Genomic DNA, 17,316 nt, shown 5'->3' on the forward strand with positions numbered 1-17,316 from the left:
TACTGTGTAGCTTTTATATTTGTTTTTTTCAGCATTATCTTATAATTTAGAACCTATTAAATTAACTGGAGGTTTTGTTTCTGTTGACAATATTCTAACTTATTAAAGACAAATTGACTTACTCTCCCAGCAATATCCTAGCCTATGAAAAACAGAATAACTTATTTATAGATGGCGCATTAATGTCTGTATATATTTATATAATTGGATGTTTGAGGAAAATATACTCAGCAGGTGTTAGCAGACAGTTCAAGATTTTGCATTACGCAAAAATTGCCTTATTTAAGGGCTATGTTATTGAACCAGAGCAAGAGTTCAATCAGAACATTTTTCATCAAATGCTGCGATGATTGAGAACTGTTCTCACTGCTGGGAAGGAGATACTAATCACACAAAACTGCTTACTTACCCAACAAAAGCTGAGACTCTCTTTCAAGCCAGTGTAATGATCTTCACAACACTCATGGACATATTTGGAAACGCACTTGTTATCCTTTCCATTATTCAAAACAAACAACTCAGAAATGCTGGTAAGTTAAAAATTCAATATTTTCATTTAGTGTTTTTATTCCCAATAAAATTACTTCTAAGACTCTGACAAAAGAAAGATCAGATATTTAATGTATATTTGTGTAAGTAAAATGATCCATCCATCTATCTATCTATCTATCTATCTATCTATCTATCTATCTATCTATCTATCTGTCTATCTATTTATCTATCTATTCAGTTTAATAGGTTTTTAATTTCAAACTGGTGACCAACATTTTCTAACTTGTAAATTCAAGCTTTAAAAACACAAAGTAAACAGTTTGTAACTATCAAAAATACATGAAAATTGTAAAAACTCTTTGTTAATATGATTAAAAATATTCATAGCTAATATTAATGAAGTGAGTGTGGGTGGAATATATGCCATTCACTTAAAATAAAAAATATATAGATATTAGATAGATAGATAGATCGATAGACAGATAGATAGATAGATAGAATGATCGGTCTGTGAATCTTTGTGTGTGTGTGTGTGTGGGGGGGGGGTTGTTTGTCAATGTGAGATCACCCTATCTCTGCCTTTATATGTACTTGCCCATTACCTATTACATGTTGTAGAGCAAGGTATTTTATTACCAAAGTGCAATAGCGTAATGGTAGAGCGTATGGACAAAGAGGACACATTCATGGTTCGAGTCCCACCACTCCCCTTCTTATTTAAAACATAATTGTAAATTGTTCTTCTTTTCTATATTGTATCTGTATCTAAACTTTGTAACATGGAGCTTTTCTCCCCGGGCCTCCACTGAAAACGGGCTCTCTGAACCCAGTGGACATCTCGGTCATCAAACTGGAAATAAAAGAAATAAAAAATAAATAAATAAATAAATTTACCTAGATGGTTCAAATTCAGCTGATGATTCATATCATCTAGCTCAAGAGATGGTCTTGAATCAACACATCAATAATTCAGTTTACGTCTGTTATAGAAGTACAAATTATCATACATGATGGAAAAGTAAGGATGCTTAATGTGAGGTTTTAATGAATACCATCTGTTTGGCATTTGAAATGACTTATGTCTCCAATTCCAACTGGTTCCTTGAAAAAGCCCGCAGTTATTAAAATTTGTAGTGAGGTTAAATAAAGGTCAAGCAAAAATTTTTGCTTTTGGCATGCTCTCAATTTCTATCAGCAAAACATACTGCAGAAGTACAACACAAGTCATGTCAAAGCTATAAAGCACATTTTTTTTAAATACTGTTTTTAAAATTTCAGTTATTTTAGCATTACATGAGTAATAGTCATCAAAACTATTGAGGAGAAAATCTAGGAGCCTACCATGGAGTTCTAATTAATGGTGTCTTCTTAAGGTTCACTATTAATGCCTGTAAAAATCTTAGTAACTCAAGCAGAATAAGTTTATCATAATTATTTCGCCTTGATTACAATTTTTAGAGTGCTGAGCAACTCTGAATGAACTAAACAAAAAGTTTAAGGAGGCATAATAACTGAATAATTTTTTCTTATATTACAAGGTACATTTCTATATTTTATTTATTCTTTTTTGAACAGGTTTTTCACAATAGACTCAAGGTGGTATTTACACTAGTAAGGAAAATTTGGCCTGAGCATTGATACTCTCCCCCCATTCTATAAGTGCTGTGGGATCCTTTACATCCACCTGAGTCATCACCAGCTTAGGAAGCTACTTTTGTAGGTGAATACTAGGCTAACCGCACTGAAGGGTCATTTTAAGCCAAGCCAATAGCCTCAGGTCATAATCAAACCTTGTACCTTGTTTCTCTGAGATGACAACCTTAATCATTATGCCAAATATATGCCCAAAGAATAAAACTTTGCACCTTCTATCTGTGAGGTAAAGATATGAACCATTATGGCAATCCTTCTCTGACTGGGGTCTCAGGTTAACATCTCATTCAAAGGACACCTGTTGTGGAAATAGAACCCACAACATTCTGCACTAAAGGTGAGTGTGCTACCTGTTGCATCACTGACACTGCTATACAACATTTAGAGTGAAAAGAATGTAATGGCAATTTATAACTTATATGTAGTGCAAGGGTTGATACACTTGTACTCCAAAACTGGAGAAACAACAGGCTTGTTAAGTAGTTGGCTGACATCACCATCAGTTAAACACTCTTCACTGCTGTTAAGTTGTCGTCTCAAAGCTGATTATTAACAGTGGTTAGCAGTCTCAATAGAAGAGCAGGAGGAACCACATATGGCTTTAACACCAGCTAAATATTTAGTTCAGCCTTTCAGGCAAGAACTGTTTTAAAACCTGTCAAAGACTACATTCAGCTTTTTTTTTTTTTTTTTTAAGTTTTAAAAATTTTCATTTTTCCGTATCCTGTTTTGTGGGGGCCAGTCCTTGTGTGGCAGCAGTGTATTACAGCTTTGGCTTATTTAAGATGATGGCGGTACTATTCTGTCTGACATGTGGTGGTAGTAAGATGTTGGTTGTAGAAGTGGAGGATATGTTAGGGTATGATTCTATCACACCAATGTGTCTTATTTTTGTGTTGATGAAGGTTTACTTTCTTTAATTTAGTATTTGAGGAACAATTTGTTGTGTGAAGGAATACAAGATCAAGTAGGGTAATGTCTTTCATGACTCAAAAGGCAATGCACAGATCCCTATGGAGGAGTCTGCAAAAAAAGTGTACATAGTTAGCAAGAGCTACTAATCTATAATGATTACAAAGATTTTTGATGCTTCTGATCATTTCACTTAATAACTTCTGAGGTGTCTGGAGTGATATGTTTAGATAAATGCAAGTCAAAATGCTTTGGATGATGTATGAGTACAAGGAATTTAGACTTATTTCAGTCTAGAGGAGATGCCTTTATAAACGGTATGGGCCCAAAAGAAGGCTGCCTCATGTCATTTATGATTCTCTCTAGCAATTGAATTGAAAACGGTCAGGATAAAAATACTGTGATTTTATTAAGTAGATTTTTCACTGTTCATACTGGAAGTTTAATACAGTTTGAGTTCTGTCAGAGAATCTTCCAGCAAGCAAAACAGCAACTTCTTACCTTTTTTGTATTGCATTCAATCATTTGATATATCGGTCCTGTAAACAAGATTTCCTGTGACTTAAGTTTGTCTTTGTTTACATAAAATCATATTTATAGGGGGAAGTGTCCCCACAAGCAACTGCCTATATATGGACCAGGCTTAAAAATCACTATACTAGTGATTAATGCTCCAAATACTGTTCACTTTTGCCAGTGCTAGGAAGAATGAGACTACACTGTCTTGGAGACTTCTCCTTTTCTTGAAGATAGTATGATCTTGAAGCTGAAGTATATCTATATCTATATCTATATCTATATCTATATCTGTATCTATCTAGATGAAAAAGGTGTTTTTTGTGATTTTGCAATTTGGACTCCTAGTCATGTGATTTCAGTTGACTTATACATGCTTTTTGAATCAATGTTAGTGCCTTTGGACTTTCATTATGAAGCCAAAATCATTGTATGCCATAGCAAGCATTTTCAAATAGCTTATTGTATCATAGTGCACAGATTCATTGAGCACAGTTCAAATGTTAAACGGTATCACATTTTCACAAAAGCAAATACAGTTAATACCATTTTACACATTTTCTTCCACATTGTATATTTTACTAAGGTAAGTGCAACACAACTTTTTTATTTTTTTATGTAATTGATTTATACATTTTTAAATTAGATGCAGCTCAAATCCTGGCAGTTCACTTTGTATATGTTTTCCTTAGGAACAATAGCAGCATTTTCCCAGATTATTACAATCTCCCTCACAACAGTAAAAAAAAGTAAATGACCAATTCAAGAATGAAGAGATTCAGTCCATGGTATGTGCTGTTGTGCATGTAATTTGCACTGTATAGATTTACCTCAATAACAAGTAAATAAACCTCTGTTTACAATCTTCTATCTCTAACCCATCCTAATTTTTAACACAACTTCTTTATTCTAGTCTCTACTTAACTGATATTTTGGCAGTGAGCTGTTACTCCTTGATCCCGAAAATAAAAACACTGTCTTTATGGAGTTCCTTACAACACTTTCATTAAAGCAATATGCTTACCTATGCCAAGGAAACCTTAGCATTTCAACATCTGAAACAATACATGAATATCTTTTCAGGGTCAGCCATATATTATTCAAAATCTCATTAGCAAATTTTAAAATCTTTATTATTTGTTTTTCTTCACATGAAGGACCTTGCCTGATAGCTCCCCTAACAGCTCCCAGCAAGCTCATTTGTTCTGAGGGTACTAGAGCTGGCATTCTCAAGCAAGGTGAGAGCTGTATAGCTCATTTGTTCCTGTCCAGGAATCCCAATGGGCTCTCTGCCAGCTGCTAAAGTGTCAGGCAGTAAAGATCAGGTCACCTTGCTTATGTTAGTTGATGGTCTACTCTCTCCTCTTATGAGTACTTCTCATTGAATTCTCTGAGCTACAGTACAATTTCATATGGAGGAAATATGCCTCTACACAATGAGTTCATCTCACCTGCCAGTGAGAGATGTAAAACTCCAAAACACCAAGGCAAACTCAAATCGTTACACAACATCCAGTCCACAAACGTGACCCGCTTTTATCAAACCAGGAAGACCAATTTATTTAATGTTTAAAATATTTTAAATACTTAACATTTGCAATTTTACAAATAAATATCAACTTTTGTTTCTTATTAGCAATTAAAAGAAACTTCATTAAATAAAATCAGCCATTTTTTCAGCTTCTTATTTATATAAAGCCCTGAAAATATGAGCAAAATGTGGTTACACTATTGGTTTTAAAGATTTTATTTGATTATACTAAAAGGTGGCTTTTGCGTTTGATTGACTATATGAGTATATAATGAATAACAACTGAGCATGCTCAATTGGTGGGAGGTAGGATATTTATTAGATGAAGCTGATTGGTTCTTTTTGGGGTTTGTATCATTCTTTAATGATGCAATCACTTTTTATGGTACTTTATAAAGTGATGAATGGGACAAGGCTGATTTTTGTCTGATGAAGTTTCTTCTAATTGCTAGATGCCAGTGAGAGATGTGCTTAAACAGAGTGGGCTCATTTGGTAAAATTTCCCACTTGGTTTCACCATTGAGGTAAATGAAAGCCACCTCCTTTTTCAAGGGATGTTTCAGCCATCAGTGACTTCTCACTCCCATTCTCCCTAGCCACCTCTTCCAGATACCAAATCCAATGCTTGAAGCTCTCGACTTCTTCAGCTAACATATATTCTTTCAGACTCAACTTCTTTAACATCACAAGCAAAGGCTCTAAATGTGTGAACAAAATAGCACAGAAGGCATTTTGCCTTGTGCCTCTATTCACTATGAATGACAATAACAATGGCAATGACCATCCTGATGGAATCTTCATGCTGGCACTTTATTGTCTCTATTAGTCCTATTGAAAAGACAAATGCATTAAGTACCAGGTCAAAAAATGTCACTTCTTCATAGCAAATGCCTTCACTGCACCTAAACCTTGACATCTGCTCCAGGTGATCAGTACTCATTAGTGTCCCATTTTTTTAGTATACTAGGAAATGCTTGCCTTCCTTCCACAAATCCACACTGGTCATTTTGTTCTAACGAGGGTATGTACTTTCCTAACTTTTCAACACAATTAGCATTAATAATTTATTATGATGATTTGAAAACCAAAAGTGGTCTTTATGAAGATGGCTTTAACACTAAAATAGTTATGTATGTGAATGGCAGAGATGAGATTTGTCCTTATTTTGGAATTAGTGAAACTCTTATTTATTTTGACTATTGTATTAAAACATTAAGCAAGTCGAGGTATTAAGATTTCCTTTGTAATAATCCATAACTCAATTGCCATTTCATTAATGACTAGAATATTACCACTTGCTTGTCATGTTAAAAAAATCAAGCACCTCCTCCTGTATAATACCTTCATAGCATCAACTTTACATGTGGTAAATTGTGAAATCCCTAGATCTTCTACACAAATTTGAATCTCATGCTCATTTTTTCCCCATTAATTCACATCCGGTATCATTGTTCATGATACTGTTAACAGAGACCAGGTATCATTTTATTTATTTATTTATCTGTTTGTTTATTTTATTTTATGTTTGTTAAATAAGTAGATGAACTGGTACAAGGATCTTTGTCAGCCATCACCTAGGCCATGCAGGCCATATCAAAATACAAACAAAATGCATGCAGATAAAACAGGTTAGAATATGATGCAAGCAGAGTGAAATATAGAAAAATATATATTACAAAGAAATACAAGTAAATTAAATATGCAAATGGAGTAATGTATAATGAATAAGCTTAAAATGCACATAAAACAGTATTTGGATCTAAAGAAGGATCTAGACAAATACAAAATGCAGAAAAAGAACAGGAAGTTTACCTGTTAATAAAAATATAAAATATGTAAGTAAGTTAACATTATTAAGAGATGTCAAACTCCACTGTAAGCAGTTTTACACCTGTAGGCTGTCCAAAGAGAACAGGCAGCAGAATAGTGCCATGCTGTCAAGTGCAGTACAATGTACAAAGTGAAATAATCATGTCAAAATATAGAACAGAGAATAACTAACAATTAGGTGTAAACATAGCAAAAATTTACTGTAGCATTAAGGCCTTCCCAGACACCTTCTCATAGTGCGGATCTTGAGCATAATAAAAGAGGGATATCAAATGTGTGAGCAAAGAAATGCACTGGCACTTAGCAAGTGAGAATGAATTGACTTTTTGAAAGAAGCAATATTTTCAGGTTGTCTGCTGTTCCTGTAGATAGTTCCAACAAGCTGGAGTTTAGAGAAGGACCTTTCAGAGGTGATAAATGTAAAAGAAGGCCTAGAAAAAGGAGTACATTGAGTTTCTGATACATAATTATTGAGCAGGAGAGGACAATATTTTTTATTAAGAAGTTTATAGGTGAAATAGTTAAGGAAAAGTGAGGCCCTTTCAATCAATTAGCCATTTCATTTACTAAATATTTGACAGTAGTTTTCAGATTTATTAAGTCCAATATGTGAATGAAGGTCATTGGGTATTTTTTTTACTTTTTACTGCGGTCTCTGCAATAAAGGTTATTGCTGCTTAAATTTGGGGAATTTATTTATTCATTGTCCACCCGTGTACCAGCATCTATGGGTCTACTTCAAAACATCTAAAACCCATAACATCTAATTTCATAACATTGAAACCAGAACATCTAAAATCCAAAACATCTAAAACCCATAACATCGAATTTCATAACATCTAACACTACAGATCACAAGAAAATAACATCCCCTCCACATACAATGACACAAAACTACCAAACACACGTTTTTACTAGGTTTCTGCAGGGGGGCAACCCCTGCACCCCCCTATGTGGTGGGGGGGCTCTGCCCTCCCACAGCTCCCGTAAATTAAATATAGCAACTCCAAGATTGCACTACAGTGGGAAAAATTAATTTCCTAACCCCACTATACCATGCCCCCCTGCAGAAATGTAGTAAAAAGTGTGTTTGGTAGATTGGTGTTGTTATATGTGGAGGGCATGTTATTTTCATGTGATTTGTAATGTTAGATGTTATGAAATTCGATGTTAATGGTTTTAGATGTTTTGGGTTTTAGATGTTCTGGTCTCAGTGTTATGAAATTAGATGTTATGGGTTTTAGATGTTTTGAAGGGGACCTAAATATAATAATGTGTGTGTATTATGTCTGCTATCCCACTCTTTATCTATCTCTCTCTCTCAATATATATATATATATATATATATATATATATATATATATATATATATATATATACAATAAAAATAAAAAATATATATATGTATATATATATATATATATATATATATATATATATATATATATATATATATATATATATATATATATACACACACACACACACACACACACACACACACACACACACACACATATATATATATATATATATATCAGATAGGTATAGATAGATATAGTTATAGATATATTCAGAGTTTTCTAAAAAGGTACTATTTCCTTCATCACTTCACAAAAGTCTTACTCAGTTGTCCCTGGTAACAGGAAGACACTACAGGAAGTAATACATGCTGCACCTATCTAACCTACGCTACTATATATCAGGCATTAATATCTATTATGGTATTTTATACATTAAGGATAACTCCTAGAAATCAGCAAAGGCACACCACTCCTTTTCATTTCAACAAAAGAAAGCACTAATTTGTATGACCAGTAATTTCTTATCAAAGTGCTTTTCTTATGATGATCAAAATATATTACTTGCAATGCAATTATCCAAATGTTCAGTCTTCTTAAATGATGTGCTTTTTGACGAGATTGGTTAGTCCATTAACGTTCCATGTTATAAAACCCATTCTGCATATGTGTTGCTGTTTTTTATTGTCTGCACACATCATCCATGAAAAAACTCTTATTATGTAGAAACCCAGCTATGGACAAAAGAGGTAAACCAAGTGCAACAAACAGCCAAAAATGTATAAACACAGTCCACAAAATCGTTGTACTAGGAACAACACAGGCAGATAAAATCTGTTGTAGTTTATTCCACAAATAAACAAGGATAAGCGCTTTCACAGAAAATAAAAACTCTGCTTCATGAGATCCACCATATTCATAACAGAAGCAGGTAAAATACTACATACCCCACCAATCATCAACTAAATTGACTCACAAACCCTTTTTCATTTAAAGCTACAAGTACATTCAAGTCATATTATAAAAAGCATTCATAAATAACAAAGGCTTTTAAAATATTCACCTAAACAATCTGTGTGCTTTCAATACAGGTTTAAGAGGGACATTCTCATTTAGTCCCATCACTTTGTGCACATGCATCCTAACAATCCACTCAAGTTCCACAGTCTCTGTACAATTCCTGATGTCACCCATTCTCAGGGTTTCAAAAACCCTGTCAAAAACGCTAAACTTAAATATATGCTCAGCTCTCTTCTCCACTATATGTTTCGCTAGAGCATTTGACATGTACTTGATATTAATGGAATAAAGGTGTTCCCTTATACTCTCCTTAAACTTCCGAATGCACTTCCCCACATAGAATGAAGAGCATGTGACACAATGTGTTAGGTAAATAACATCTTTAGTGTCACAGCTAGCAGAGACTTTAAAATAAAATCTCTTGCTATTGCCAGGGTTCACAAAAACATTCCCCACGATTCATGAAGCTTGTGCCAGGCGCAGGTGTAGCGTAGGCAGTATACCGCCAAATGTGGCTGCAGAGCTATTCAGATACGATCCAATTCCACATGCACTACCGGCGTACGCCAGATCTGTGCAACCCTCGGCTTAGGTATGCTAATCACCCCATGCGCATTGCCGCACCATGCAAATGAAGGTACATAGCGATTCATGAAGTTGTGCAGGCTTAGCGTAAGCCCACAGAAATGTAAACCAAAAAACACGGTTTACATTTTTCCAAACAGAACATCAGAGCTATGAAAATGGACCAGACTCATGTATTACAAAGTTAACATATGCCAATGGCTAAATATACAGCCAATGGCATAAGAAAAGATGCACAACACCTAAAAAACATTTAATGTCATGTCCACAGTAAAGCAAAGTACAACCGCAGGGCATGTGTGCGCAAATGGGAACACAAAGAAAATATATACAAATGAAATAAAATCGGTATGTAATACAAACCATGATTTCACCATAATACTCAATGGTATGCATGGTACACCACAACCAAGCTGCAAGGGTTGCTAAGGGTCTGTGACAGTGTTTGGCGCGGTAACTATGAATTAGTAGTCAATGCCATGCAAATGAGGCAGGTAACAGTGAATCACAAATGTCTCGCCGGATTAAGGATGTACCATACGGCGCAGCACTACAACACCGACGAGTGGCTCAGAGGTATACATGACATCAGCAGTGGGGTGTGCCATCATAGCTGTAAGCACATTGGAGCAATGCAAATCGGGCCTGACCATTGCTAAGCAAAGCCGTAGGACAGGGGTAGGGAGGTAGGTATAGCATTGTTTAGCTGAGAGCACATATGGTGCCCGAAAGTGCATGTGTACGGGGATGAAAACATGCCCGAAACCCGGTAAGCGGATGCACGTGCCGTGCACCATAGCTCAAACAGGAAGGTCAGGGGAAGGAAATAAGGAAATGCCCCAGTACGCTAATTGGAGCACAACTGAGCAATTAACACCTATTAACTCACAGCGGGCAATCAACGGCAGCTGACAAGTCTGCTCGCAGAAACCTGCAAAACAGGATAGGGGAGGTGTCAGATTGCAAAGAAAAGAGAACTGTCATAGCAGAGCAAAGCAAACCTGCAGTAGACTGGCAATAGAACACATTACGCAAGATAAGCCAGGTCTAGGAAAGTACAAATGAAAGCAGGCTGTTGGATGCATGCCAGAAAATGGGAGGTGAAATGTGAAGAAATGTAAAGGGAAGGGCAAGAGGTACTCCACTGCAGACAAATGTAATTCAACACCAAAGGCACCACAATAGTAGTTCCTGTCGTAAAACACATAAGATACCCTGTAGCTATGATCATACATACACACCCTATGACATCATCGGTGTTCACAGCACAAACGTATAAAGTGTGAAAGCACCCCACACTCATCTGTGTATTCCCAAACACTGCACCATAGGTGTAAACATACGGGGAACTTTTACAATGTACATGTTGGGGTCTGCCATAGCTGTGATTCATCACCATGTGTTAGAGACTGACGGTGTTGTGGAAGATGATGCTGATAACCACCGCAGGCCCCGGAGGAGGAGAAGAGTGTTCAGACCAAGGGTAACCTACCAGGAGCTACATGATCTGGAAATAGTAGAGCATTAAAGGGTGGACAGGGACATCTTACAGCAAATAGTTGAGCTGTGCCGGCCATGCCTGAGATCCAGAAAAAACAGAGGGGAACCCATCCCAGTGGACACGAAGGTATGTGTAAGCTTGCGAATACTAGCCACAGGTACCTTTCAAAGGCCAACTGAGATATAATGGGGATCTCACAGGCATCAGCATCCAGGGTACTACACCAGTTCCTGGATGCCATGTTGCCACATGCCAATGAGCATATGTACTTCCCCCAAACTCAGGAGGAGTTGGCCAGCAATATGTGTCACTTCCACCATGTAGCACACTACCTGGAGGTACTGGGTGCGATAGACTGCACGCACATACATATCAAGTCACCACCCAGTGAGCATGATAGGTGCTACATAAACCGCAAGGGATACCACTCCATCAACTGCCAGATCGTGTGCAATGCCCAGGGCATTATCATGGATATGTGTGCTGGCAGCCCTGGAAGCTACCATGACTCACACATCTGACATGCCTCACAGTTGTATCAGGTATTTGTCAGGGGGGACATCCCCCATGGCTACCTTGTGGGGGATGCTGGCTATGCACTGGAGCCGTGGATGATGACTCCCATCAGAAATGCACACACACCCATGCAAGAATGCCATAATGAGGCACACACACAAACCAGAATCATCATAGAGCATGTGTTCGGGATGCTGAAATCACAGTTCCGTTGCTTGGACATATCTGGTGGAGCCTTGCAGTACTCTCCAGGCACGAGTGCCCACATCCTCCTAGTATGTGCCATGCTACATAATATGATCCTGCGGAAACAGCTGCAGCAGGGACAAAATGGTGAAGGCCCTCACAGCCCACCGCAATTGCCAAGGCCATCATAGGCACAGAGGGATTCAGACCATGAACACACTGTGCCAGCCCCAGTAGGCAAACGGAGGCATGCCCAATATGCCTATGCCTTGACAAAGAGGGAATGTATAGCACATACTCTGACAGTGTAGGCGCCTACGGACTGACACACCTCTCCACCTGCACACACAGTAAAATGGATGGCACACACACACGACCACCTGTAAACTGTAATGTATAGGTGGCCTACTGCGTGAATCCTACATAGGCAGCCCTAAACCATTGTACACACAACAGCTATTGGAACAAGGAATGTCAACACCTGAACGGTACACGCACCTATCAGCATATGTTGGTACTGTGTGTATAGGTTCCTAGGTGCATTGGTAGGTACACGCCCGATTGTCAGAGGCCATTCATAAATCGAGGCAAACAGTGTCTGCTGTTGCCACAATATCGAGTAACCAACTGTCGCTCAGTGGAGCAGAGCCAATTGTGGAATCCATGTGTGTAATCACTGTTCCCCACACACTCTGCATGGATTCCCTGGTGCGTTAATGAGGGGCTCCACATAATGTAATCATAGATATCGTGTCAAGGCATGGGGTGTACCCATGACAGGTATCTGTCACCCCAGCGTGCTCCACCTACGGTCATGTGAAGGTGTAGCACATTATAGTGTGTGGCTCACTGTGATATACATACCCAATGCTGGAGCACATCCATTAAACAAACATCACTTGGACATACCATTAATTGGACTCATCCATATGTAAACTAACTGAGATACCCATTTGATTGCAGTATGGAGTAACAGCCATAGTATAGTCCACATATAAAACACCATAACACGTGTACAAATCCCAGATGCCCAAGTGGTAAATGCAGTGACCGTCGTGCATGTTCCTGGTCCCATTTCCTGCAAGGGATGTAACGCAATCCCGAAGGCATGAATAATGCATGTTAGATGCAGGTCATCAGATCATGTTTAGCACATGTTAGCGGGAATATGCGTTGCCCAGTGTTGGTAAGCGTCATTTAAATATGACTATACGGATATGCGTGAAACAGGGCTAAGCTTCTCTGAATATCTCGCAGATCACGTTCAATGATGTCCAGAACAGGTGAAACCAGCATTATTCACCCCTGTACTAATAGTGCCTGCTCTGAAGGGTAAAACGACCACTGCCAGGAGTAGAACATGCAATCATGTACACAATCACCTAACACTAAGCTACCCAAGATGTACCTACGGCAGGTGTGTAATGTGACAGTTTCAAACATGAACATTTGGAGTCCAGGAAACAGTATACACCGACATGTACACAATGAAAGGTATATTCTGCCTGTCACTCTCTCTGTCAGATATATGTAGATATATATATATATATATATATATATATATATATATATATATATATATATATATATATAAATTTATATATATAATACAGATAGAAAGGGTGATAGAGAGATATATGTTGATATATACAGATTCACCGATATCTGCAAATATATAGATAGGTCAACGACATGTACACAACCATGGAGGTACAAATAAAATAGGATACTGCCAACTATGGAATGTGTCACATACCAACACGCGTAACCACGAGGCTGAAAGACCGAAAGAACATAGTACTGGAACACTAGAACCGCATGTAATATTATCACGATATTAAGGGGCATTTAATTACCGCTGCTGGTGTTGCGGTCCATGTAGGTACTGTGTTCAACTGTGTTTGTAATTGCCGTAGTCTGTGTATGTGTGTGTTGAGGGTGCCGTGTGCATTTCCGTGTGACTGTAATGTGTGTGTGTGTGTGTCTGCATCATGTGTTTGTTAGTGCTAACTCAGAGGTAGATCATTACGGTAGGTGTGGTTATAGCTAGACGTAGGCATACGGTTACCACGTGTCCCACATTAGGAGGGATAGCCCCTCCCTGGACAGTTGTGTCCTGACATAAAACATTAAAAAGGGCAAATGTCTGAGATTGTAGGACATAATTATGTCCCATATATTATGTAATAGTTGCATTAAATAGTTATGCCTGTATGTAAGAAACGTAAATGTTACACAAAACATGATAAGTAGCTAAAGTCCTACAATAATAACTATGTACTGAGGATAAAAGTATGTGCTATCCTGTGTACTGACCGTGGGTATGTGTCGGCCTGTAAACACCGATGTGTGTCCTGCAAATGTCCCACTATGGCTATTTGAAAAGGTGGCAACCCATGCCAAAGAGGTTCAGTTACCAACATAACTGCAATGAGTGCAAATATCTGGGACAGAAATACATGGGACAGCTGTCATTTAGTAACATTCCTTTACATATCACTGTATTTCCAGAGGTATGGAAGTATCAACCTCACCTGCATATTATATAGAAACCAATTAACAACGGCCCAATGTATATGCCTGTAACAAAAGTCTACTAACTGATAGGTCTTTAATTAGGGAAGGAGCCCACACATATATATGGAATATGTAGAAATGCAAGCCCCACAAACCTGTATATGCTATGTACACCCACCTACATCTCCCACACACGAAACAATGGCAATACAGACTGTAATAACATCACAAACATCCACTCACTCAATTACATCTGCAGAAGCGTTAACATACCTTGTGAGAGACACATTTTTAAAGGCGCCATGTGAAATCTTAGCCGTTGTATAATGGAACAGACAGCGATGTTACAGGTTTTGTTTGCAATAGTCCCTTATCAGATGGTTGAGATGACAGGTACACTCACATGTAGAACCAAATACTCTAGCCATCACACACAATCCACGGGGGGGCATGAATCCAAAATATCCATGTCTCTACAAATAGCAGTTGCAATTTCACACAGCAAAATACATACAGGCCATCTCCCCGAAGGTAGGGCAAAAGGGCAATGCCCAAGTGGAGAATTCAATTATACTCCACTGCTGCCACGTAATTGGCGAATGGAGTAGCTGCACAGCTGATGTGCATGTAATAATTTACTCAGGAACATCAATTGGCGGCAGGAAACCACATGTTACAGGTATCGACTTATATAACGATGACTTGCCAGACATTCAAACCATATGCTCATACCAAAGAACCGTTTAAACAGTAAAGGTGTAAGAGAGATAGTTACGAAAGTTCGGAACGCTAACAAGGTATGTAGAACACTCAGTATGTTAGTGTATGTATAGCCTATTTTGTATTAATTAAAAGTGTCCGCAATGCATAAAGTGGGAAAAGGTATTATGTAGTGATGTCTTGCTGAGCATAGTAATGCTTTGTGTGTCCTGCAGTGGGCCACAAGGTAAACATCACAGACACCACAAGGGATTCTACATGAGGGCTTTAAACAGAACAATTCCATACCACCCGCCGTCAGTGGTAGGGTATGTCCAACAAGTACGTGCCATAGCAGGGGATAGTATATGTTGATATACTGTCACAGTAGGCATGTGTATGGGCATATAACAACAATGACATGCCTAAGGTGGTCCTGCTGTGCAAGTATGCTTTGCATTATGGGATAATATGTAAAATATGTGTAATGTACAGTATTGTAGGTAGATATGTCAGATATTCTACACAGCATAACAGTTATATCATGCAAACCAAAGGTATCGTCTATTGGCATGTACAATATACAATAACAGGATACATATGGCTTGTAGTCATGGGACACTGTAACAGCATGATAGCTAATCGAAATGGAAGAGCTAGTCAATTAAACATGCACAAAGAACATGTAATAGCTTCACAGGTTCATAGTGGGGTACTATGTTGTCTGGCAAGTCTATGTGTAAGCCCAACTACAGTGTTTACACCAGCGGCACCTCTCTAGGGTAGTGTCCTGTCTGTGAACAGCAGAGCCATGTGTTACCTGCACCTCTGAAAAGTACAGCCACTGCAGTGACCCCTGGCGTACATGTGTGTCTTCCATCCACCAAGTGAAGTATCACATGAACAGTGGTACTGAGTGTCCCTGCGTGATGTACATAGGAATCATGTTCCAAAGCATGATGAGTGTCTGGTTTGGGAATGTAACCCTCAAGCACATCCCACTAATTGTTGCGTTTGTGCACATATCCATGAGCATGTTGCTCTCAGTGGCTTTTGCTTATGTCACTTATGTGGAGTATATCCATGAATATTGTTGTGGACAATGGCCCTGTATGTTCAGCAGAAGTCACCCCTGAGTATGCAGTATGCAAATGTGTACAGTCGTGGTTTCCATAGTTCTGCCGCATACGTCAACCTTCGGAGCTCAATAATCCTCATGGTGTGTTATTGTTGTGGTATGTAAAGCCGTAGCTGTTCTGTAAGGTACACCCTAAACGGGGTGTTGTACCCTTGAATGTTTGTATACATCAGGGGTTCAGAGGTACAATGGGTGCCTTTGTTCCAGCTACATACCCAGTACAGATAAGGGTGGCCACGTAGAAGGATATCCACGCCACATGGGCAATATGGTTATCAAAGGAGTGGGTGCTACATACGTGTGTACTATGATCCCGTACAATGTGACATGTATGTAGGGGACTACCACCTATGTGATAGTCAGTTGGTGATTGGTGTAATGCAAAGGGGATGTTCATGCACCTTGTGTCATGCAGCTTGAGGCCATGTTATTGACATCAGGTATCCATCACAGTTACACCCTTATGGAGGGAGTCTGTATCAGCTGGTGGATCAATCATGGTGCCTTGTATGCAGTTGTCTGTAAACCTAGTCAGGGAAAGTCCCTCTGTGCTAGCCTGGGAAGCATATACCGAACATGAGGGGCCCTACGACTGAGGACTGTGGTACACCAAGTGTAACTGAAATACAGTAGGTACTATGGTATGCTACCCTCATTGTGTGGGTCCTGTCCGTGAGCCACTTTGCATAACATCCTGAGACATAGGGGTCGATGTGCAGGTGGATGTGTATGTTGTCAATACCAGAATGGAGAACAATGCTGAAAGCCAATGAGAGGACAGTGTAGGCTGTGTGGACCCCCTTACCGTCATCAACTACCCTGGTAACTGTATCAAAGGAGTCCACCAGGAGTAGGAGCCATGGTTTGGCCCTAACAAGTCCAACCTGGGTGGCATCAAAGGTCTGGAGCCCACCAATGT

General features: G+C 38.6%; 1 protein-coding gene across 1 annotated transcript in view; it reads left to right on the forward strand.

Annotated features, from left to right (window-relative positions):
- The first annotated feature begins 346 nt into the window (after window positions 1–346).
- The window catches only part of LOC122808303 (melatonin receptor type 1C-like), a 63,037-nt gene continuing 46,067 nt past the window's right edge, over window positions 347–17,316 (forward strand). The window contains exon 1 of the mRNA XM_044079269.1: window positions 347–530. Coding sequence (XP_043935204.1) covers window positions 347–530 — 184 coding nt within the window. The remainder of the gene's footprint in view (window positions 531–17,316) is intronic.

This window comes from Protopterus annectens, chromosome 8.part0 (genome assembly GCF_019279795.1).
Source record: "Protopterus annectens isolate FY-2018-M chromosome 8.part0, PAN1.0, whole genome shotgun sequence".
Classification (NCBI taxonomy): domain Eukaryota; kingdom Metazoa; phylum Chordata; order Ceratodontiformes; family Protopteridae; genus Protopterus; species Protopterus annectens.